This window comes from Labrus bergylta, chromosome 11 (assembly GCF_963930695.1).
Source record: "Labrus bergylta chromosome 11, fLabBer1.1, whole genome shotgun sequence".
In the NCBI taxonomy this organism is placed as follows: Eukaryota; Metazoa; Chordata; class Actinopteri; order Labriformes; family Labridae; genus Labrus; species Labrus bergylta.
The window spans coordinates 23397051-23422019 of record NC_089205.1 but is presented as its reverse complement, the minus strand read 5'-3'; the positions used below and the strand labels follow the sequence as shown (position 1 = coordinate 23422019).

Genomic DNA, 24969 nt, shown 5'->3' with positions numbered 1-24969 from the left:
CTGCCCTTCTGTTTGAAAAATTCTAAGGGCTGTGTGGAGTACATAACTACGTAGGAGTCAATTACTACGTCACCAAACCTATAAAAGTCTGCTCCGGTCCCCGGCATCATAACGTGCCTCTCGCACGCATCTATGGAGGACGAGATCTTACAAAAGTATAAATAAATAAATAAATAAATGTATAAATAAATACTGGAATAAATAAATAAAAGAATAAATAAATAATTAAATGTGTGAATAAATAAATAAAAACTGGTAAATAAATGGGACATAAATAATTAAATGTCTTAAATGTATTTCTAAATGTATTTATTTCCACACTTATTTATTTCCACATTTATTTATTTCTACATGTATTTATTTCTACATGTATTTATTTCCACACTTATTTATTTCCACATTTATTTATTTCCACATTTATTTATTTCTACATGTAGTTATTTCCACATGTATTTATTTCTACATTTATTTATTTCCACATGTATTTATTTTTACATTTATTTATTTCCACATTTATTTATTTCTACATGTATTTATTTCCACATGTATTTATTTCTACATTTATTTATTTCCACATTTATTTATTTTTACATTTATTTATTTCCACATTTATTTATTTTTACATGTATGTTGTTGTGTTTTGCACTTCAGGGCCACCGTAAGAGAGAGAACGAGGCGAGTGTGTGTGTTCGGCAGGTGTGTATGTATAAATAAATACTGGATAAATAAATAAAAGAATGAATACGACAAATCAAAAAACACAATGACATTAACTTTAACGGAAAAGGTAGGTACCTGCAGTCGACAAGGATCGTTGCTGATTGGACGAACGCAATTTCCGTCTTTTTAACCGGAAGCATGCTGTGTGTGTTTTTTAATTTGTTGTTGTGTTTTTTAATTTGTTGTGTTTTTTGATTTGTTGTTGTGTTTTCTTATTTGTCGTTGTGTTTTGTGATTTGTTGTTGTGTTTTCTTATTTGTCGTTGTGTTTTGTGATTTGTTGTTGTGTTTTTTGATTTGTTGTTGTGTTTTCTTATTTGTTGTTGTGTTTTCTTATTTGTCATTGTGTTTTTTGATTTGTTGTTGTGTTTTCTTATTTGTTGTTGTGTTTTGTGATTTGTCGCTGTGTTTTGTGATTTGTCGTTGTGTTTTGTGATTTGTTGTTGTGTTTTGTGATTTGTTGTTGTGTTTTCTTATTTGTCGTTGTGTTTTCTTATTTGTCGTTGTGTTTTTTGATTTGTTGTTGTGTTTTTTGATTTGTTGTTGGGTTTTCTGATTTGTTGTTGTGTTTTCTTATTTGTCGTTGTGTTTTCTTATTTGTTGTTGGGTTTTCTGATTTGTTGTTGTGTTTTCTGATTTGTTGTTGTGTTTTCTTATTTGTCGTTGTGTTTTCTTATTTGTCGTTTTGTTTTTTGATTTGTTGTTGTGTTTTCTTATTTGTCGTTGTGTTTTCTTATTTGTTGTTGGGTTTTCTTATTTGTCGTTGTGTTTTCTTATTTGTCGTTGTGTTTTCTTATTTGTCGTTGTGTTTTTTGATTTGTTGTTGGGTTTTCTGATTTGTTGTTGGGTTTTCTGATTTGTTGTTGTGTTTTCTTATTTGTCGTTGTGTTTCTTATTTGTCGTTGTGTTTTGGGATTTGTTGTTGGGTTTTCTGATTTGTTGTTGGGTTTTCTGATTTGTTGTTGTGTTTTCTTATTTGTCGTTGTGTTTCTTATTTGTCGTTGTGTTTTGTGATTTGTTGTTGTGTTTTGTGATTTGTTGTTGTGTTTTCTTATTTGTCGTTGTGTTTTCTTATTTGTCGTTGTGTTTTTTGATTTGTTGTTGTGTTTTTTGATTTGTTGTTGGGTTTTCTGATTTGTTGTTGTGTTTTCTTATTTGTCGTTGTGTTTTCTTATTTGTTGTTGGGTTTTCTGATTTGTTGTTGTGTTTTCTGATTTGTTGTTGTGTTTTCTTATTTGTCGTTGTGTTTTCTTATTTGTCGTTTTGTTTTTTGATTTGTTGTTGTGTTTTCTTATTTGTCGTTGTGTTTTCTTATTTGTTGTTGGGTTTTCTGATTTGTTGTTGTGTTTTCTTATTTGTCGTTGTGTTTTCTTATTTGTCGTTGTGTTTTCTTATTTGTCGTTGTGTTTTTTGATTTGTTGTTGGGTTTTCTGATTTGTTGTTGGGTTTTCTGATTTGTTGTTGTGTTTTCTTATTTGTCGTTGTGTTTCTTATTTGTCGTTGTGTTTTGGGATTTGTTGTTGGGTTTTTTGATTTGTTGTTGTGTTTTCTGATTTGTCGTTGTGTTTTGTAATTTGTTGTCGTGTTTTTTGATTTGTTGTTGCCATTGCGCCACCAGCGCGCCCCCAAGATCTAGTGTCTTTAAGGTGCAGTCTCACTCCCACAACAGCATCCAAACGTCCGGACAAACCAGTTCCTCTTTTTGGGCTTCTTAATGCTGTCTTCTTTCTTCCTCTCCATCTCCTGAATCCTCTCCGCCCACTCCTGCTCTTTCTGCTGCAGGACTTCTGCTGCCTCTTGACGATGGACCTTCAGCTGCTCTTCAACCGAGTTCAGAGCATCTTGAAGCTCGATGATCTTTACTCCTTGGCGCTTCACTATGGGTTCCTGCTTCTTCAAACCTTTACTGAGAGTGTCGTTTATGATTGTCTGGAAATGCGAAACCTTAAGGTGAACCATTTGCTCTTCTACCTTTTCGATAGGCTCAGCATCTTTAACAGGAAGGTTGGTTTTCAGCTCTTCCTGTTTGCGCTGAAGAAGCTTTTCGTCTTCCTTGTCTTTTGGTGCCTCCTCATCCATCTCGGGTATTGGCACAGATGTATTATTGCCAAAGGGACCACGACTGATCTCCTCATCAAGCCATCTATCTTCATCCCCATGACTTGACACAGATGTGAAGCTGTCAAAGTTGCCCAAACTAATGTCATCATAGATCCATCCATCCCACTCGCCATCATCAGAGGCCTCTTCGACCCAATGATTTGACACATATGTATGACCGTCAAAGTTAGCTGAACTACTCTCGTCATCCATCCTTCCATCATCCCAATCGTCGTCATCTGAGTCCTTCTCCACTCCATTACTCTGAAATTGTTGCAGTTGTTTGTGGGCCTCCTCCAGTTTGGCCTTTAGACTTTTGTTGATTCCAATTTCCTCATTCAATTGTAAGGCAGAGTTCTCCTGGAGCTCCTTCAGCTGACGACTGAGGCCCTGTTTTGCTGTCTCTGCTACTTTTGCGGCCTGGAAATACTTAACTTTGGACTGTCTAAGCTGGATTTTAAGGTCCCAATTTAACTTGTATTGGGCTTTGAGGTTGTAAGAAACATGCTTCAGCTTGTATTCAGTTTCATGCAGCTTCTCTTTGAGAGCTGCATGTTCCTCTCGCAGATTTTCTTTGGTGCTTTCGTCGTTTGTGGTTTGACCTTGGAACAAATCGAAGACGCCACACAGGGTCTCCACTGTTCTTTTCAGGTAGGCTCTTTCTTTAGGCCTGCATGAAATGAGCAACACCTTGGTGGACTGCAGTTTCTTACAGACTTCTATCTCCCAGTCTTTGATGTAGGCCTTAACATGGCTGTCCAGGATTGCTTTTCTTGTAGTAAACATTTTCCTTTTTGTTTTTGGGGGTGGGCTAATGTACGATCCTTCAGTGAACAAATCTCTCTATGAACTTAATCAAGTTGCCTCTCCAGACCTTTAACCTGCAAACTTCAGTCTCAGAACGTTTCATGACATCATCAAAGGCATCAAAGCACTTTGATGTTCTGAGACGGAATGCTGACAAGACTGTTTTTTTAACTTAAAAAAAAAAAAAAACTTTATTTACAATTTGTCAAATAAATTCTGATGTAAAGTCCACACTAAAACCTGACAAAGAAGTTTGTTTGTAACTTAAGTTGTGGCATATAGGTCTTTCACACTTGCAGAAAACTCTTGAAAAACCTGTGGTGTTGTTAAAAAGGCAAATATTGTCATTGTTAAATATTCAACTACCACTAACAATTCGATGGTCAGTTAGTGTAGTCACCGTGGGGCATCAGTAAAAATGCTCAAGATAGCGTTGTCTTCAGAAAACATTTATTATCCACTTCACGCACTGTGCAGCCTTTAGAGTTTACAGAAAATATTTGTGGGTACGTATGTGTGGTTTTCTGTTGAGTAATAAAATAAAGATAAAGGGACATGCATTATAAATTATTTCTCCCAATACTGCAACCTTACTAAACAGAATATAGTCGCATAGCCTACTAATAGACACATAACTAACATATGTGAACTAAATATTCCAGAAATTATGCAAGCATTAAACGACAGGAATACAGATGAAACCTGAGTACGAATATTAATAACACATTCAACACTACAGTCCCACATTAAACATAAAGAGCAATTAACCATCCTGATGGACACACACAGGTCCTAACGGTCCAATGAAGACGAACCATGTAACATTAACTTTAACACTAGGACCACCAACATTCTAGACCCCCCTCCAAGCGCCGCAGATGTCTTTCAGACGGCATATGCAAATTAAATTGTTTGTGCTCAGAAGCACACAAATAATACATTTTTTTTTTAATGAAGTTAAATACAACTTACCTTTATCTACAAACCAAATAGGCTATCAGCATAAGGCAGGATTGGTAACCTTTTAAATGTCGCATGTCATTTAAAAGGTCATAAAACACATTCTACAAAAATGAAACATACATAACTTTTAGTCTATTATATTGTTGACTATATTAGGCTATGCATTTTAATAAAAACACTGCAAAAAGAAGAGATAAACACCGAAGACAACAACAAAAACATGGCTATCTATGGGCATGACAAACTATACCTACAAAAATAACTGCAGAAATCCATAACAGATGCAGCGGCAAACAAACAAACAGATGAACAAATGAACGATCGGCCCCTTGGACAGCGCCGCGGCACGTAATGCACACACCTGCGGCAAAAGTGCTCAACCTTTACGGTGCACTTCCCACTCACAGGGCGCTTGCACCCCTTGCAGGAGACAATGGTCATGTTTTTCTTCACTGCCTCCTTCTCAGCTCTTGTGGATGTTGTGGCTCCACGGGCACCGACGTCAGACTGGCCATGACACGCAGGCGTTCCTCTCTCTGTTTCTTTGCCAGCTCAAGAATGAGAATGTATCTATCTGTCTATGGTCTCTATCTACCTATATACCTTTTCTATCGGAAAGGTATCCTTAAATGACTTCTTTCACGGATTTCCGACTCTATCCACTATCCTATCTCTACAATAAAGGCCCAAAAAGCCCAAAAATAAATCTTTAAAAAAAAAATTATAATAATGAAATATATATATGTTTTTTTACTTGACCTTTCAAGGGGTGGGCGCCCCCCTAACATAATGGGGAAACACTGGTAAGAATGAAACATTGTGTTATTTTCTTACAGAAGGGGATGAGAGCAGGATTTTTTTTTTTTAATAGGATCGCACAGATTTAACCCAAGATCAAGATAATGATAATAATACTAACATTTATTGTCAAGAGTCCATGCCTTGCCATAATACATAGAACATTTGAGAGCCTGTTGGAGCTCTTGACTATTTACAGAGGCCTTTGTGTCAGTGTGAAAGAAACATGCAGGCTCCTTTATGTATGTAAATGAAGTGACACTGGGTGGATTCGTTCCTCAATAGATTATAATGTGATGCCTTTGCTGTCTTTCAGCGACACAAGTAATGTACACTGCAAACAAATTATTTGACAATGGGTGACAGTTGCATTTTGAGATTTGTAAGGCTGTGTGTTTCTAATATAAATGCTTGAAAACAAATCATCATTGCATGAAATAAATATGACATGTTTTTGCTATTACACCTGCTGTCATCTTGGAGCTTTATAGGCTGGTTCCCTCCAGTGAGGATTGGTTTGACTGACAGCAGACACTGACGGCAATGATCTTCCACAGAAGACCCAATGGCAAAACATGCTGCTCCCAGCACATACTCGCTAAAGAAAGCTTTAAAGCAGCACCTATAAAAGACTTGTGCATCTGGAGCGCTGATTGACATTGCTCCTCTTTGACACTTTGACATGGAAATGAAGTTTTTCAGTTGAACCCTCCAGTCTCTGCTTTGGTCTTTATGGCTTTGACTTGGAGATGCATCACACACAGTATGTTTGCCCAAGTGGCTTAATAAAAAATCCAGCGTATGCTGTAAAACTAATAAAAGCACATTTGTATATGGCACTGTTAGGGGCAGACTCGGGGCACATGATGGTTTTTAGAAATATGCTCTTCCAGACGGCAAATTAAGTTTATTGCACAAATGCACACATCTCTTTAAATGCAGGGAATGTTTAGTTGATATTGTCCTCTGCAGTTTTATGTGATGCTGACTTACACATTTTTGGTTTTATCTTCAAAAGACATAAATGAAGCTAGGTAACCCTGTTGAGCTATATGTTAACACTTGTTTAATGTGCACACTTCTATATATGTTAATATACAGATTTGAGCTACAAAGATTTTTATTTAAAATATATCCTGTTATAAAGCACCAAAAGAGATAATCTCAGTGCCTCTTGAGGTTGGACAGCAAGACTGGTTGTGATGCTGTGTGCTGGTTTGCCAGTGGCCTTTCAGGAGTCTACGTGCATGTCATTTCAACAAGAAAACTTCATATCCCAGCCCCACTCCCATCAATCATCATGCCGTGTTGGGCAGACACAGACAGTACCACCAAGTAAAAAACTCTCTGGTGCAAATCTTCAGTAAAGAGCAACTGTCACACTGAGTCTCCGCAGCAGGCTCCATTACATTAAAGAGCTGCACACATCTTACCTCTGCCATCAAATTGAGGCAAAACATTCAATTCCAGTTTTTTTTCATGTTTTTGTCTCTTTTGTACCATCTCAAAGCAGAAATAAGAGTGTGATAAAAGCTTGAAAAATACAAAGTGTCAGAGAATTTGGGAAGAGGTAGAGAAGAAAAAGCACACAGTGTGAAACCACAGAAAACTTCTGCTGGTTTAGTGTGATCAGCTCACATTACAGTGCACCATCTGCTGCCTAATGCACCGTCTCTGTCACTGTTTACCAGTCTGGCTGAAGCTAGTTAAGAAAGCCGTTTGGCGCTTGCATTCTTGCATCCTCCTATATTCATCTGACTTAAATCACTGTTGTTCAAAAAATCCAAATAAAGCAGCAAAATGCCAGCTGCTGAACAAATGGGAGGGCCAGCAAGATCAACTCATCACATGAAACAGCACTAAGCTAGTACGCAGAAGGATTTTCAAACCATGAGATGCATTGACACCTGTGTGTCTTTTTAGGTGAACGTCAAAAAATGTAAGCACACAGTCTGTCTTTAACTTCAAGAATGGCATGCTGAAAATCTCAAGAGAATTTTTCCCCAAACCATTTTAAAAGAATATCTTACCTGTAAGAAGCAGTACTGACCCTCGAATGGATTAGCAGTGTGTAGATAATTGATCTTTTTATCTGTCAATAAGTCTATCCACAGCTAATTAATGAACTAATTTCTGACATAAATCGACTTTTTAATCTTTTTCAGTAAACAAAAATGTATATTGGTCTTAGCCTGCAAAACGTAAGGATTTTCTGCTTCTCTGTTCTTTGTCCTTGTGAAAAAAAAGAAAGCAAGATTGAAGGAGAAAACCCCAGAGCTGACTTTTTCATTTTTTATAATCACCTTCAGAATTGCCTGATTGATTTGGGTTTCTATTAATCAAACAGCTGAGTACATCATTACTTCAAAACCACCCACAGTGAAAACAGAATGCCGAGCAGAACGTGTTGTTGATGTACATTTTATAATTAGAATCAATAACAGGCCCTCCTATATGTCTTCACCTTGGTCAGGTAGTGAAACGTGGACGTCTCTCCGCTACAGCTCGTCTAAATCTGGACAGCTTCCAAAGACAGCAGTAATGCTGGCAGTGAGCCAGGTGAAATCAGGGCACCACTAAACCTCTGCCAGAGGAACAATGCATGAATATGAGTACAAAGGAATGCAGCAGCTGAATGACTTGACAGTAATGAAGTGTCCAAGAGGGTACAAGTGGTAGCAGAGGACACAGTGTTCTGTGAAATCTACACCACATGCTTACCTTGGACCTCCTTGTCGTTTCTGTACCACTTGATGTTGGCAGCTGGTTTGCTGCCCGATGTGGTGCACGTCAGGGTGATGAGGTCCCCCTCCATGGCCGGTTTGGTGAATCCTGTGATCTCTGGTCGTCCTGGAACTCCTGAAGTGCATGACAATATACATATTAAAAACAGACTGAACACATGTTTACAGAATGATGATGAGCAGATTTATTAATTAGGAAGTTGTATACACTGTACTGTATCTTTAACTGAATGATGTCATCTTCTAGGTGTTCAAACTTTTCCTCTTCGTCGGACGGAAAATAATCAAACATTTGCTGTTTAAGCTTACCAAAGTTGGAATTTGTTAGGAAAAAAACAATAAAATAGAATAAGAACAACAGTTAAACTAAACAAGCAACTAAAAACAAGCAATAGGACTTCTAGAAAGAAGATGTGAGTAATAGGAAGCTTCAGATACTTACACTTCATGGTTTATGGTTTTTAAAGCAAGTACAAAATAAATCTACCTAAATATTCATCCAATTTCCGAGGCTCCTCTCTTCTTGTTTGGCTGTGAAAAGCCCAATGAAGGTCATCTTCCAGTTAGACTAAATAAATATAGTGCAACTGTTGACAGTGTGTGGGGGTTGACTGCTATTTTCTTCTCATTCTGCTTTTTCTTTAACAAACCTGTCAGCCTTAATCAGGTATAAAAGGTTAAAACATATTTGGGTTTTTTGAAGCTGCTCTCTCTGAGAAAAAACAAAACTACTAAGGGTAACTAGTTTTATTTTCTCTAGTAGACATATTTACAATGTAAAGTGGTAGAATGTCAAGTATTAATGTCATTTTCTTTCTTATGGTGTTTCCCTCAAATTTCGTGGTGAGCTGATGTGTGAACAGAGCAGGAAATATTCAGGAAAAATCACTATGAGCGAGCGAGCTGGTGTGATAACGTTTTTATCAGACCATCGCTTTTCTGCATCCCCCTTTTTACCTTCTACCCTGTCTCCTGAAGCCCCTCACCCCTGTCTGACAGATAACGTCCCCTTCTGTGAGGGGCATTTGTGAACAGGCAACTCAGAAGGACTGTAGGGGCAGACAGTCCTGCAGTTTTCTAGAAATGTTCAGGAGTGCATGTGCGAGAAAGGCTACAGTAGAATGCTGGTGGTGTTCACAAACAGCAGACTAAAATACAAAATGTGCAGGGGTTCATGGTGGCAGAATGTGGAGGATAAGCCTCAGCTTATAGGCCTGAGGAAGCTGGGACAAAGCCGACATGCTCACCCAGAACAGTAAGAAAGGCCTTGGTGGTCTTGACAGGCATGGTGAAGAGAGAGCAGGTGTACAGGCCCTCGTCTGACAGGCCGACGTCACCGATTCTTATAGTAAGCTCCTGCGACGTGGCTCGCACCAGCTCGATTCTGTGGTCTCTCAGAGCTGTGATAAAAAGAAGAAAGACAGAGTTCACTAATGGCCTGTGATGACAATTAACTTGGAGAAGTGTCATTTGACCTTTACCAGAACAACAACGAATTAACAATGCTTTCAGTTATTTCAAATGTTTTGTCAAATGCTGCGAGCACATTATGTGGCCAATAGTTTGAAACACATTCTTCACGTTTGCATTTTATGATGACAGTCTTATTCACAGTCAGTGAGAGTACAGAAGGCATCAGCAGGATGCACTGAGGCGTAGCAGCAGAAAAGTCCCAGATTACAATATCTATTTAGGTAATCGCTTACATTCCAGGTATTGATTTATACTCACATTAACACTTACAGCCACTGGCTCTGTCTTTGACAATTCTCTCTTTCACATTTACACCAAATGATTCCCCAGGTCTTACACAGAACCACTTAGTATGCAGTTAATAAATACAAAAATAAGAAAATATAAATAATGGAAGAACTATCAAAATTTAGAGCAGATCTGTGAAATAATCAAAATGTATTATTTTTTTTTACACATTATTGCAACTAGTAGTGGGCAGTGAAATTCAAAATGAAAGACCATCATTTAAAGATGTGATGAATAACAGTGGAGAGGAGACTACACAGAACCATCATTCCATTGTTTGTCTTTGTTCTGTCGTGCCTTTGCTGTACCGTTATATGCACTGATATTGTCACATTTTCAATCGATTGTTTTGTAATGAATTTTGTGATATTGATGACAAACAGCTTGTTGAGCACTGCTGCAAACTAACGTCAAAACTGCTAATAGCATTTCCAACCATACCTGCAACAATTACATACAGATTACTCATCACTATAATCACATTCATGATACATTTCACAACGAGCATTCCTCAAACACAGCTTGTCATAAAACATTTGAGTATTTTTTTTTTCAGTGGATACTTTCCGGCCTGCTCATTCAGATGTGACTGCACTCTCATGAAGCTGAGAAAAGCATGCAGCTAAGCTGAAAAAGGTCATCCCGCTCTTGTCATGTTTTATACGATTTCAAATTCAGAATCATCTGCTCCTACAAGCGACCAACCACAGAGGGCAGGAAGGAAAGTGCTCTTCATTGAATAAATTACACATTCTTAATCCTCAGTCCCTTTAGGCCTGGCCAGCTCTCTCCCCGGACTCTCTTTCATGTGAAGTAATTTGAACTCAATTGGATTGTACGACACGGTTAAAATCTGGCAAACTGCAGAACAAGGTGTTGATTAGGATTTAATCAACGAGACAAATGTAAAATGGTGTCAGATAAAAAAGACATCTGTATGAAAATCATTAATCACCTGCTCTGTTCCGATTAGTTTCATTTTGTGTTAACATACACAGCACAAGTCAACTGGCTGACATGACTATTAGATTTCAAAAGACACAGTTCTTCAGCTGTAATGACAGCACATGATTTGATGATAATTATCTTATAATCTCACGTAAACTAATAAAGGAGAAGTCAAGATTTGCAATAAAGATAGAAGTTTCTTATGAGAGACTCTTTGTCATTTTAAAATGAAAAGTTGTGTAAAAAGCTGAATTAAAATGTAATAACCAGCCGTGTCATCAGAGAGCCAGCTTATTACATGCTGTGAGGCTTAATACAAATATTTGATAGTTGTACTGTAGCAAACTGCTTTCTGAAACAAAGCCGCCTGATGGTCTTTGTAGCTAAGCATCCTCATACAGAGCTTAAAACAAAATGCCCAGCGGCTCTAGTGGAAAACAGCAAACCATTTGGTGGATGGAGGCATCGGAGAGGTGATAGGGTCCAACTAAATATCGTACAAGAACTCAAATGATGTGGAAGTACAGGCTGAGAGGATCAAAGCCTTGGACAAGATGACATACTGTACTTCCCCCGGCCCATATCCCCCTATCTCTGCAACCCACAAAGAAAAGACGAGGAGAAGCAGACTTTTCTTCTTCTTTTCCTTTACCCCCTTCCTCAAAGCTCAAACACATCTGAGATGCTGATAAATGTTCTGGCTGTTTCATGAGAGATTTGTTGTGGAAAAACAGACATCTTTTGACTTAAGAGATATTCCACAAAACACATAAATTGAGTAGGCGTAAATTTGCAAAAATGTGTAGTCTGCTCCAGACACAGTGATTAGCTTCTATTTATGTCTACTAAAACAGATGTTAAGAAGAGAAACTATAGAACCCCCTAAAAAATGCTACATAATGCACTTCTATCAGTCTTATCCTAACAGTTGTCATTTTTGGAAATATATAGCTGCAGATTGGAAACGATATAAACACAATAACACATCTGGTAAGACTCACAACCATCTACTACTGCTCGTTGAGCTAAGCCAGAGTCACAGAACACAAGTTCCTTATGTGACGAAATATGATGCGAATTTTAAAATTAGAAAAGTGTTTTTGAGCAGCTTCACTGAAAACCGACACCCTTTCCTCCAAATCTGTACCTTTTGTGTTGTAAAAGAAAAAAACAAGGGTTTATTAATTCAACAGCCATTATCAGAAAATGTTTGACATTAGTGTAAAAATGTTTTACCCCCAAGTTGCTCTTCAAAAACATATTAATGTATTTTCTATGTACTTAACAATATTACACAGCTATTCAAACTGATCTTAATCTTACGGCTTGTAGCTTAAACACAGTTTAAACTCAAGAAGTGGCTGAGAGCAGCTTACAGTTAAACAAAAGATGGACTTGACCGATGCTTTTTGTTTGACAGCCACTGGCACCACAGAGCATGTGAATCAATGACATATTGATGGAATGAGATGTACAAAGGTTTGAATAACCCAAAGACAAGTGTTATCTATTACTCAAACAGGGTATGGCAAGAAAACCATGCTACTACTATCCAGCCGAAGCTAAAGGCCCGGATTGTGGGCAGATCTGTCACAATCAGACCCAAATGCCAGGAGCTGACAAAGCTTTTTTCCAGGTGCTTTAGGAAATCAATGTGATGAAAAGGTTCATTTCCCCTAAACCCTAGATCGCTCCCGCGCTGTTCATTCTGCTTAGGAAGAAGCATAAATCTGCACCCTGACCTTGTGTATGCTACAGCCTTGCAGCATGGCAGCTTAATGTGCAGTACATCTCCTGTGATGGAGGCCTTACCAAGGCTGTCTCAAATCAGTAAAACTGACACCTTGGCCCCCTCAGGGCAAGGCACACTGTTACTATGGCCCTTTCATGAAAAGTCATGTTTGACTTGTTTTTCTGGCAGTCCTTTGCCCAACCGACCATGTCAGTGGATGAGCAGTCTGAGATTCCACAAGAGAACTTTAGATTCAGTTTAAACGTCCTTGGTACGTTTCTGAAAGTACTGCATCCAAGAACCTGTGTAAGCATGAAACAGCTGTTGAAAAACTTATTGGAAAATGTTGCTTGTTTTGATGTGTTGGAGGAGAGCTAACAGTCTGGTTGGTTGCTACATTGGCGCTATCTCAGAAAAAAACTGGAAGCAGAGGAACTGGAAGTGCACTTATCACATGGCATTCACTCCTGCACTCCACAGATCAGCAGCCAGATGTTCCCCAATGTTTCTAATCCAAAACGATGAAGTATCTCCTGACAGTCCAGATAGAAAAAGACATTTTACATCCATCCATTAGTCTTGGAAACAAGCCGATGGCCCTCGAGTTCAGCCAAAATATGTTACGTCTGTAATGCAGAGTGTCCCCATTTTTGAATGGCCAGCGACCACTTTGAACCAGTCCTGGAATGTGAAAGCACTAGCTGTCCTTCAGCTAGTACACAGGGTCCTGGCGCACCCCCCCGCTCTCCAGCCAGGGGCTCCACTCTTTGCAATTAGAGTGTGTTTGCTGCTGGCTGTGCTCGCTCAGTGACTGTGTGGGCGATTCTGGACGTATTCCAGGGCTAGTGGTGCAGGCAGGGGGCTCTTTTCCACCACACATGTGGCTGCAATTAAGAGAAGGAAAGGGCCTTGTTCCAGAGGGCCATTGTTACTGCCTGCACTCTAAGAGATCCCACAGAGCAGATGCTACTCAAATTGGACTCATTTTCAGTGCTTGAAGGAGGAAAGGGAAGAAGCAGGAATTCTCCCAGCAGCTTCGCTATGTCCCATCTTCAAGTGGTGAATAATGAGACTGAATATATTTTTGTCTGTCCATTTTTCAGCACACCAACACAAGCTTGATTGTTCACTGTGGGATTTTTCTGCCTTCAAGCCCCTTTCGTCATATTAACTCTCTAAATTCAATTTTTATGAAGACAAGTGCCAGTGGGGTTACACAATTCTGTTGGTTTTCAATGCAGTGTTACACATTTCAGCATTTGTAAAGACATATCACAGTGCAACACACTAGAGACTTAGCTCCTGTAAAAAAATGATCTGAACCTCTTTCAGCCAGCTCTCAAACATCCAAAGGAATTTAAATACAACAGATTATTCATAAATGTTAAGAGCTAATAAACATTATACATGACAGTACTGTGTGCTTAGTATATGACATACAAGAGCAGGTCTCCACATTAGAGATAATAGCGGAGTGTATAATGGTACTATAGATTCACTATTCAGTGAAGTTGGAGGTAACCCTGTAGGCTGGAAAGCCCATTAGTCCCTATAGAAACACATTAGCTGTGGCCATGAGACCCTTTCTGCAATTTACCGACAGTAAAAGCTGTCACTGGCAAGTAAAGAAGACATCGGTAAGATTGCAGCTAGTGAAACTTAGCACAGTATTGCTTTCTTTACTCCCCAGATACACTGGAATGAAAACAGGAAAGCACTCAATTGCTAATCAAATTAACTTCTTTCTAATAACAATAATAATGATCATGCTGCTTAATTTCAGTTTCTTAAACTGATTAATTTACACACAGATATGTGAGACCGATCAGAGCTAAGTGTCCACGTGCTTACAAGAGGCCCGCCATCAAATGTTATGTGTTTACTAAAATGGACGTTTAAATGTGCTTTCATTGGTGCTCACTCCAGTAATTGCATCCTTGGTAATTATCCTTCATTCTCTCAAGCTAATGAATGTTTTAATGCTCACATTAGAGTATTAATTTAGCACATAACAGCATTTTGATTACTACAAGCCAATTAAGATCAATTTTGCTTTGTGACCTTTATGATCCAGGCTGAATGCCCCAATTAAATGTCATGAATGATGAACCATAAACTTCTGAGAGTTGGAATTGAGAGGAGAAAAAAAATGATGTACAATTTGCCACAGCATGTGCGTATATACCTGATACTGTAGATCAAATGAGCAATTTGTTATCTGCCTTCGTCGAACAACCAGCAGTTGCTTCTCACTAATTGCATTATTCATATTCACCGTATCTGACAAAAGATTCTGCTTCCACCCTGCAGGAATGTCATTACCATTCTCTACAGCACTGCTACTTATGGTTTCATCCTTTCCCCACAGAAGCCAAAAGCAAAGTAAATCACAATGAAGACAGCAACGGACATCTCTGCTTTCTTTTTTCCAACTCAGTAATAGTAATGCGTAACCCCAGTAACATGTAAAAGTAACATTACAAAAAACATATGCTCCAAATCGATTTCTCCGTCATGGCAGCTCACCACACATCCTCTCCGTTCAATGGTCCCCGCTAAATGGCCTAATGCATGAATGATGCGCTGGCCGGGCTATTAAGCGAATCTATGTCTGTTGTCTGGTTCAGTGGCGATAGTATGAAGGAATCTGCATGCTGGTCTTTGCCATAGTTTAGTCTGAAGCCTCTAAGGTGGCAACAATGAACCAAGACTCAGATATACATAATGGATGAGGGTGAGTATGCCAAGGAACCAGCTGGCATGATATAAGAGGAGGGTTGTGTTCAGCTTTAGACAAATGTGCAGAGACAGTCCAACCCATATGGATCGGCTTTGGGAATCCAGCAAGGTTAACACTCTCTTGGAGCTGCACGAGGTTTGACTGAGCCTCTTAAGGGAGGGGATGAGATAGAGGTCCTTCTTATCGTTTACACTCTCACCAAAGATATATTAAGCTATTGAGCTGTCACCAGCACACTATTTCCTCCCCACCTGCAACCACATCTCTTATCCTCCCTCCAGGCCTGTGACGAGACGAGACATTGCTGTGTAGACAAACTGTAGGTCACAACTTGCACTGCTCGGATTATGCTCACCTACCAACCTATCTGATGAATCCCAATGGGTTTATATCAACAGTGCGCTTTCATGAACCTTCTGCTGTAACAAGTTGCACCTATATTACCGGATGTTAATTGGAGTAATCTTATCATTAATAGAGTCTATCCTGACCAGAAGAACTGCAGAATTGATCAATAGTCTGAAAGATTTAAAGCAACAATATTTAACTTTTCTACTTTAAAATAAGAGTTTTGAAGTCTCAGACCGTACAATAACTTTAAACAGGGAGAATGTCGTCTAATTTCCACAAAAAGCCTCGCTCATCAGTTTTCAGAACTATGTAACTCTGGCAACAGGCCACTAATAAAGCAGGTTCTCTCGCATACAGCTTTAAACCACTAGTTCACTCACCAGCGGCCAGCCATACAGCTAAAATGAACCGAGGTTAGCCTGTCAGGGTACTTTTTGAAACAACGGCTGAGGCAAAGAGACAGAAGAGGACAGTGACCAATGCAGCAAAGAAGAGTAAATGGAGTGACAGAGCAAGAAGCTAGACTAGAGTAAAATTGGACCTTGCCAGTCGTATTGGTTCTCTGGCTTCTCACGTCTTTGTGGGGTTCTGTTGCAATTTGCTACCTTAGCGCAAAACAACAGCATCATACAGCTATCAGTATGAGGAGGTGGGCAAATGGCCGTTAATCAGTTAACCGTTCAAATTTCTTTAAATAACATTTATTACCATGGATGTTAATTTGAAAAATGATTAACAGAACATTTAACATAAGTGAAATTTGGTTTCCATTAACATCATTTTTGTTTGTTTCTTGAGTTCAACTTCAACAACTAAAGTCAGCCGACCACATTTGCTCTTGATTCAAGACTGCCATCCCTGGTGTTATCCCTTTTTTCAGTTGAAACATCTGCATCATGTGTAATGTAATCTTGTGCCGGCCACAGAGGGGCAAGTTCAGAAAATTTTATGTTTTGTGTTTTACCACAGTGCAGTTGCACTCAGAGACTTTTGGTGGGCTCCATAATGTGTCTTGAAGTGAACAAAGTTTTTTTTTTTTTTTTTTTTTTTCCAAAGGCAAATATATTGTAACAACAGTAAAACAAGGAAAAGTGTATGGAAGATATTTTTTATCAATCGTTGCTGTTATTTAAAAAAAATTTCGGGCTATTTGCACTTAAGCGATAGGACAATTGATAGAGTAGGACACCGGGAACAGAGAATGGGGGACGACCTGTTGGAAGGACTATAGCCTCTGTAAATGGGGCACAACCTAACCGCTAGGCCATCCGCACCACCTATTTACATTCATTGTTGACTTTGTTGTCAGTATACATTAGGACTTCCACTTCAAAGATTCAAATAAGACACAATCCTGATTGTCTTACAGTCTCACTGAAGAAGGCATATGGTATTAAGAGGCTTTAATATTCTTTAAAGACACATAAACTCCTTTTGTCCTTGAATGCAAAAGCCACTCTTTAGGGCTTTTTTTCATATCCTCATTTGTCAGACCTGAATTAAAATGGAACAAATTATGGAAGGGGCAGAGTTCAGATTTTGTCATACTTTTTATGCAGTAGCTGTCAAACTCAATTGAAATGATATGGAACTTTGGTTCTTTTTACTTTGCTATAGCTGCTCAAAAGGATTTACAAGGTCATTTTAATACTCCCCCTCCCCCTTCACTATTTCATATCAAACTCTAAACACATCCACACAAATGCCCTTATCTTTAATACAGAGCTCAGGGAAAAGAGAGTGGATTTTAAAAAATGCCTCACAGAGTGCTTTGTCTAATTTAAGACAGAACAGCAGATGTATTTTTATCATCATTACTAGTATGTGTTAAGCATCCAGAATCACACATAAAAGCTGTGAGGGCTGAATTTTCTTTGGTTTACACATATACAGTGACAAACTACCTTTGAGAAGAGAGGGTGGGGGAAACTTGCATGTGTATGAAACAGCAACATATGGCCATGCTGTCATGGACACTCAAGGGGGTTGTAGTAAGCAGAGAGATGGACAACAAAGACAATGGACAGAGACAACAAGCACAGGGGAAAGGAGAAGTTTATCTAAACAGGAGGTTAAAAAAACTGAAATCTTAACTCTGAAATGTAACATAGTGGCATAAATCTAATCTAGTCTGTGACAACAGTCTATGAGCAGCTGCTCATCAGAGGGAGAGAACAGCCTGCCTCATACTCAGCCAGTCTGCAGTTAGTTGTTGGAGTGAAAGGTAGCATAAGGTTGAGTCTAACATTCTTCATTGGCTTCTACAAGAAGGCACAACAAACGGAGAAGAAGGACAGTTGCAGCCCTCTGCCAAGCAATTAACTGGTGATTTGGCACAGCAGAGATCTCTTCCCAGGTGTCCCAACCTCCTCTTCACATGAAGCCTGGGTTGTTCCACGCCTCTCGTTTCTCCTGATGGCCTCACAAGCATCGTATAAGTTCTGCCAATAAGGCTTTTCATTTGGGTGTTTAAATAGAGATGGAGAGGAAGTGTTCCCACACTTAGCCCTGGCAACCTCTGCTGAGTGGACTACATTCATTTTGTCATCTGTGCTGCTCTGGAAAAGGATTCTGTCATACAATATAAATGGCTGCCCATGAAGGGCAAAGATACTCATACATATTGTGCTCTCCAAGCTCTTATAGCATGCTAATAACAGCAGCCTTTTCGATTCACATGTGGATACAGATGCCTACTTTTTATTCACAGGAGAAGGGAAATGTAAACAAATCAGTTATCAGGCTTAAGTTAAATGAAATAACTAAAAGTTAGGTATGAACTATTCATTATCTGTTATATGTCTTCAAAATAAAAGGAACAAAGGTTACTCAATTTTTTTATTATGATTTTGGTGAATTTAAAACAAGCTCTGCAAAGCGAAGAATTAAAATGCCACATCGTTTGCACACCAGAGAATACCGGGAAATAAAAAAATGGTTTTGGTTCAATGACTTTTGTTTGAATTTAAATCCTTTGGGCACACTCACACCATTAACACAAGAGTATCTTTTTAAGATTCAGTTAACTTTTGTTTAATTGTATTTGGAAGTAATTTCATCTAATAAAACACCTTAGACCCCATTACTAAATCCAATCACTTGGGGAGGAGAAAGTATTTCTTCAAACCAGACTGTAACTCTCATTCTGCTGATTCACTCCAGCGTCTCTCTCTCCTATCAATTGTTATTCAAAGGGAAAGTTAATCTTCAATCACTGAACCAGTGATATTGTATTAGCAGCTACAGCATAAATGAAATGGGTAATATGCTGTGAGAAACACTAAAAGATGAACACCCCAACCTTTACAAGACCAGTCCACTGTTGTACTCCCTTTCACCCCAATTCCAATTTATCAACTCCAGACTTTTGTCACCTTTAAATTGGATTTTGCTGGTAGGAGCATATTATAATTCATTCTGGCTCAGGCCTTGTTTCACAAGGTTGCAACAGTGCATTTCCTTTTTAGTGACATCCAAACAGCAATACAAATGTAGGGCAGCTAAAATGCTAATTAAGCCCAATCATCTCACAATCCACAGGCGGTACTGTGTTGTAAACAACACCGTCAGTGTTGTGTGATTACAAACCTTCAATTCAGAAACACTCTACTGTTCAGTTTGTGCCCCTGGTTATCAATGGAGACATACAATCACTAACAGTCTGCTTTGACATCAGGAATAATACATGTCCCTCTTTTCCTGTCTTTTTCATGTATTCAGACAAATTGTGCTCACAGGCAGGCAGGGCCAATTTTCTACATTTCACATTTGAAAAATTGATGAAGACGACTCCTCTGGTAATATAATCTAGCAAAGACATCTTTATCATATCTCATCATTTTATCATTACAGCCATTATCTCCATGGTTATTACTCACCTTTCTTGTCCCCAAAGAATAGGGTCTGTTGTGCAGGATTTGACCACTGGAGGGAAGTGTTATCATTGAAATCCACACGACAGGTCATGTTGGCTGAGCGCCCCTCCACCACCGTCACATTCTGAGTTATGGGGAACTGACCTTGGCTACCTGTTGGAATATGAGACAGAGTTCGTGGTCATGGTCATGACATGAATTTATTGCTGTTTCAAACTGATCTTGGCTGTTTTTCATTTGTCACACCAAGGCACCATTCAGACTTGGCACCTTTTGAACGTTAATGTTCTGTCATCACATGGTCAATAACATAAATGTCTTCATTACATCGCAGTAAACCAGAGATAGCATCATGGAAGCCTGGTTGGTTTGGACGCTGGACTTCCACAGCTGGTGGAGCTAAAAAACTGTGTTTTTTTTATGGTGGAAACAATGGTAGGTTTAACTCTCCCAGAGCGCTTCCTTCACTGCCTTATTGCAAGGCTCTAATTGGTAGCATGGCCTAATTAGAGGTAGTCATGTTCTGCTGTAGAGTCTAGAGCTGCAGCTGGGTGGTAAATTGACACATAATCCTTGACACTGTGGGCCTTCGATCCGAGCGACTGCCTTGTCCTAAAACAGCCGCTCGTCACAGTGTGCAGAAGACATCCAAATGAGGCCTAATCACCCAGCCTTGCTGGATTTTACCTTCTTATTCCACATTTGTACTTGTCGTCTCAGCAAAGTCCCCTAATTACATTGCAGAAGCATTTCTAGCCTGCCTGTGTTTTATTGAACTCTGCCAGGCTTCTGAAACAGATGTCTCAAACCGATGTTCTTTTGTGTTGAAATGTGAGAAGACAAAGTGTAGGCTAATATGAGCCTGACAAGACCAGCCTTTTAAAAATGACAGCATTGAACAACAACTGCATTACAGCTGCTGAGTTCACCCTTGAAGCTGAATGTGCAGTGTTTGTCTGGCAGTGTTTTACGTTCCACAAGCTAGGCTTTGTGCTTGTTTTCTCTTTATTTTACAGGTCTGCTTTGTTTTCCTCTTTTAATGTGCCCAACTATGAAGGTGACATTGTGCCTGCCTCTCCCAGGTACAGTTCACTACAGGGACATCTCAACTAAGGGAGCAGCTGTCCGCCTCATTAGTCCAGCTCAAATGGGGAAGCAGAGGAGGCTGGGAGAGCAAAAGGTCTGTGGACCTTCCTTGACCTCCATTGTCCTCATGGAGACCATTGTCAGTTAGAGGTGAAGGTGAGGCTGACTATTATTAGTAATGTGAAAAAGATGATTCCAGCATTCACTTTGCTTATCTGCTTACAACATCCAATCGCACAATATCACATCAGCAAAGACGTCATCATCACAATAATTCAAATGCAGTTGGCTGGATCTCAGCAAGATACTCCCACAAAAACCAGAATTGCATGTCATATTGAAAATGGAAATTGAAGCCTATGTGGAGGTGTTTTTGTGAGTTCCTGCATAACATGTATGTCAGGCTCCAGTGCATATTGCTCACTCTTCACAACTATTCACACAAGCGCTATAGAAAAGAAAAACACAAGTGAATATAATCCCCTGGTTTTACCTTGGTTATGGTGTACAGGATGTCTTAAGCTAATTTTTCTGCTGATTTCTTTTTATTTATGCTTGTTGAACTTAACAAAAGTTTGACCATCTGCCATCATTGTTTAAAAAAAAAGTGCAAGTCCAGGTTAGTGTGCTCTGCAGATAACTGGGCTTCAACTAATAAATGATGAAATTCCACTGTCTTGACATCCCCAATGCCAACAACTGAAGGTTTTTTTTCTTTTGAGATGGAGATTGGAGGAATGGTCCGCTTTACTTATGCAGAACAGCTGGAAACAATATTCTAGTAAGTCACTGAACCACGACGGTTGCAAGGACGCTGCACTGTGCTGTGTGACCCAATGACCTCGCTTTAAAGAAGCATATGTCTTGGTTCGTGACACAGAGGGATATTCCACAGGACCCAGAATTCAGCTTGTGTAACTTTTGCCACATGTGGTACAAAAAGGTGTGGGACCACTTTATATCAAACGATGTGACGGAGTAAAATACTTAAAACTGACTTCTTGACACAGGCAGAACCCAAAGAAATTTTCCTGGAACACCCGAATCCCTAGATTTCCATCAGGTGTTAAGTGTGTGATAATATAGTATATCTCTTATTCTTTATAATAATGGTATTATCGTTTGCTGATTTTCTGTCTTTAATATTTTTAATATTTTTATTTAAGATAAAAAAGCACAAATAAAATCCAATGTACCAGTAACTTTTCTGTTCTAATAGCACAGCTGTTAATCATGCAGTCATGATGGTTGATTTCTATGTAGCTTTTTTTTATTTTCAAGGTCATGGTGTTTACCTGACTGGTCTAATTACCTACATTAAAAGAAAGCACCTGTGTGGGTTTGCAGCATCTTTATCAATTAGCTTATTTAATACATAGAAGAAATAATGACCACATTGAAGGCATAATAAACAAGACAGGCAGGTCTATTTGAAAACGCATTAAATGGCTTCGGCTTTTCACACACATTTTCACAATATTGTTTTTTTTTTTTAAACACAAATTGTGACATCAGAATGAAAACAGCACAGCAGCACACTGTGGCTTTCCCAGTAAATGAACGAAAACACGGCAAGTAAAGAAAGATACAATAAAAGCCTCAAGGTAAAAGTGTAGATTATGTTGAGCCATGGCTGTGTTTTCCTATAAAAGCAGAGCTAGTGGAAGGGAACAAACAGTTCTGAGAGAAGTAATGGAGGTATGAAGGTTGTCTGCTCCACTGATGATCCAAAGCGACTCAGTGAAGTGCAGTGATGAAATGAGGAATAAACCTGCACTTTTGCAATATGCCTTAGGGGAGGAGAGGCCATGCCTTAAACACAAAGCATATCAGATCTGCAGGCTAGAGGACTTCAGTGCTGGACATTGCTGCATTCTTCCAAACCTTAGATATATTTCACTGAATAGCATGAAACTACTTATTTTTAGTGAAGGCCAGCTGCAGGTTGACAGCTTGCACATATTTACAAAGACAGCATGCAGCCTATCTGCCATGACAGCGAGCAGGTGAGGTGAGGATTGAGTAACCTGAGATATCTTGATGAAAGTAGCTGGCGCCCTCTGAAACATGAATACCATTAGCTTTAGCATGCTGGTAACCCTCCCTCTTTATTCTATGAATATCATGAAGTGCTATAAGAGAAGAAAAAAAAATCAATATGTGATAAGTCACGTCAGTGTTTCTCTCCCTCCTTCTTTTTTTTCCAATCCAGCCTCCCTAAGGCTGCTGAAAAAGGGGAGGTTACGATTACAAATGTGGAATAATGAACCCTGAACTGAAAATGAACTCATTTTGCAATAAAATTTAATTTAATCCATTCAAACCAAAGCTTTTTATCGTTTTGTTTTTGTGCTTTTGATCAGAACATTTCTAGCATTAGCCTGCTTATGGTCTTAACTCTTACAGCTAATTGGTCCCCTAGCAGTGCTTTCCTCTCTTACAATGTTTTTTGATGACAGTCACATGGATCAGAGAGCTGCTGTTTTCTTAGCGCTCGAGTAGAGACCACTCCAGTGAAAGCTGAAACTGGCAATATCACCCTGAGCTGGGAGATTATGGTCCACATTCAGGTGGGCCACCAGCACACTGATCATCAGTCACAATGTCAGCACACACGAGATTAGTCAAGTTGTTTGCGGTGCAGCACACAGTCCGAATGCTGCTGACACAACTCTCCACTGTGACATTAACTGTCACACAGACTCAAGTGACACAGGCTCATGAATCCAATGTTTTCCTGCACAGTTGAAATTAGCAGAATTTAAAAAGGGGTGTGGGGGGTGGTCTTCGTAAACATGTTTGATGATTGGATTTTAAAGCAGAACCACAGAAGCAGATGTCTGCTGAAACACAGCCTCTTCATCTGCGTATATGTGAGCATGGATGAGGTCTGAGCAGCAGCTGGAGAGTATAAATATGAATACAGATGTTAGGATTGGCTGGCTGTTGAGTGAGCATTAATGATAAACTATTTCATTTCATCTCAACCAGCCTCGCTTCATGGCGTTATCAGAATGCGGCTCAGACCTTAGCCTGATGGAATTGGAGTCTGACAATATTAGAAGCCAAGAATATGATACTTGGGTTATTGATTTTGCAAGTGGTCTGGGCGGGTATCTGGAAAATGTGAATATGAGGAAGATTGAAATTTCTATGCCTGTACTTAAAGAGAGGATTAAGAGAGTTAGCTGATGAATGTTAATGGAGGGCTTTATCATAACTGATGATGTGGAAATCTTTGATCTCTGTTTTGATTTAACATTGATGTAATTCAGCCAACTTTGGGAAACCAGTTCTGAAAAATGGATCATTTTAGAATTATGTAGCATCTATTATTTTGCAAACTCGTCTAATGACTCTTCATCCAGGGCGTGAGGTTAAAAATACAAAGAACATCTCTGTTGAGGAGAACAGAGAGTTAGTGGAGGAAGAATGAGCCATACCACCCAAAAAGCTTTTCTCAGTTTCAGCTGACTGCACCAAATAATGGAAAGCAGTGGCTTGATGAATGGCTGGAGAGCAGTCAAGCACACCACTGCAGAATAAACTGTAAACTGCAGGCAGGACAAAAAAGAAAAACAAATAAGTCAGAAAATAGTTCAAGAAATAGCTGGTGCCTCTTTTCATTACAGATATATATGATAACCATTACTAATTTAAATAGATCATTGTAAATAGAGATGTTAGAGATGCTGAGCTCCATCCTGTATGCTACTGAGTCCAATGACCAAATATAACATGTCTGTACAAATCTTACATTTAAGTCTTTATTATTCTAGTCAGTGATAACTTGTAACATGTTGTTATGATGAAAGGGAAAACAACTGTTTGTCTCAAGTCAAGAGTAATTTGTTTTACTCTTTAATTTAATTATGCCAATTAAAGTACAGAAACAGACAGGAAAGATAACGTCTTAAGTTATTATATAAATACTTCTAAATGAACTTCAAGGTGTTCAGTCTTCAGTGTTTCTGTTTTATTTCTGTGTTAAATATACATTGAATTACTTTTATACATAATTGCCATATTTTCCTTCAAATCTAAATTGTAATTAAAAACCTTTCAATGAAAAAATAAATAAATCCATCATTCCACAGAAAACACTGTGAAGCTTGAAACTGATAGTTTGAAAAGGAAAATCAAATATCTTGTTTTGTGTCCTCACCATGGTTTTTAAAAAGACAATATACTCCTGAGAACACAGTAATTAATCACTTAAATTGCTATGACTTGAAAAAAAAAATGTAATTAATGTGCTAATATTAAACTGTGTGGCCTGTTTGAAAGCATGTTGAGAGAAAAGAAAGTTGAACATCCGCTGTGTATAAATATTCCATTTAATTAA

General features: G+C 38.8%; 1 protein-coding gene across 3 annotated transcripts in view; it reads right to left on the bottom strand.

Moving 5' to 3' along the window:
* Positions 1-24969, bottom strand: part of cadm2b (cell adhesion molecule 2b) — a 140372-nt gene that overhangs the window by 16515 nt on the left and 98888 nt on the right. For all 3 annotated transcript variants that reach the window (XM_020646318.3, XM_020646316.3, XM_020646317.3), the window contains 3 exons: positions 19542-19691; positions 9379-9531; positions 8109-8246 (listed from right to left, as the gene is read on the bottom strand). In XM_020646318.3, coding sequence (XP_020501974.1) covers positions 8109-8246; positions 9379-9531; positions 19542-19691 — 441 coding nt within the window. The remainder of the gene's footprint in view (positions 1-8108; positions 8247-9378; positions 9532-19541; positions 19692-24969) is intronic.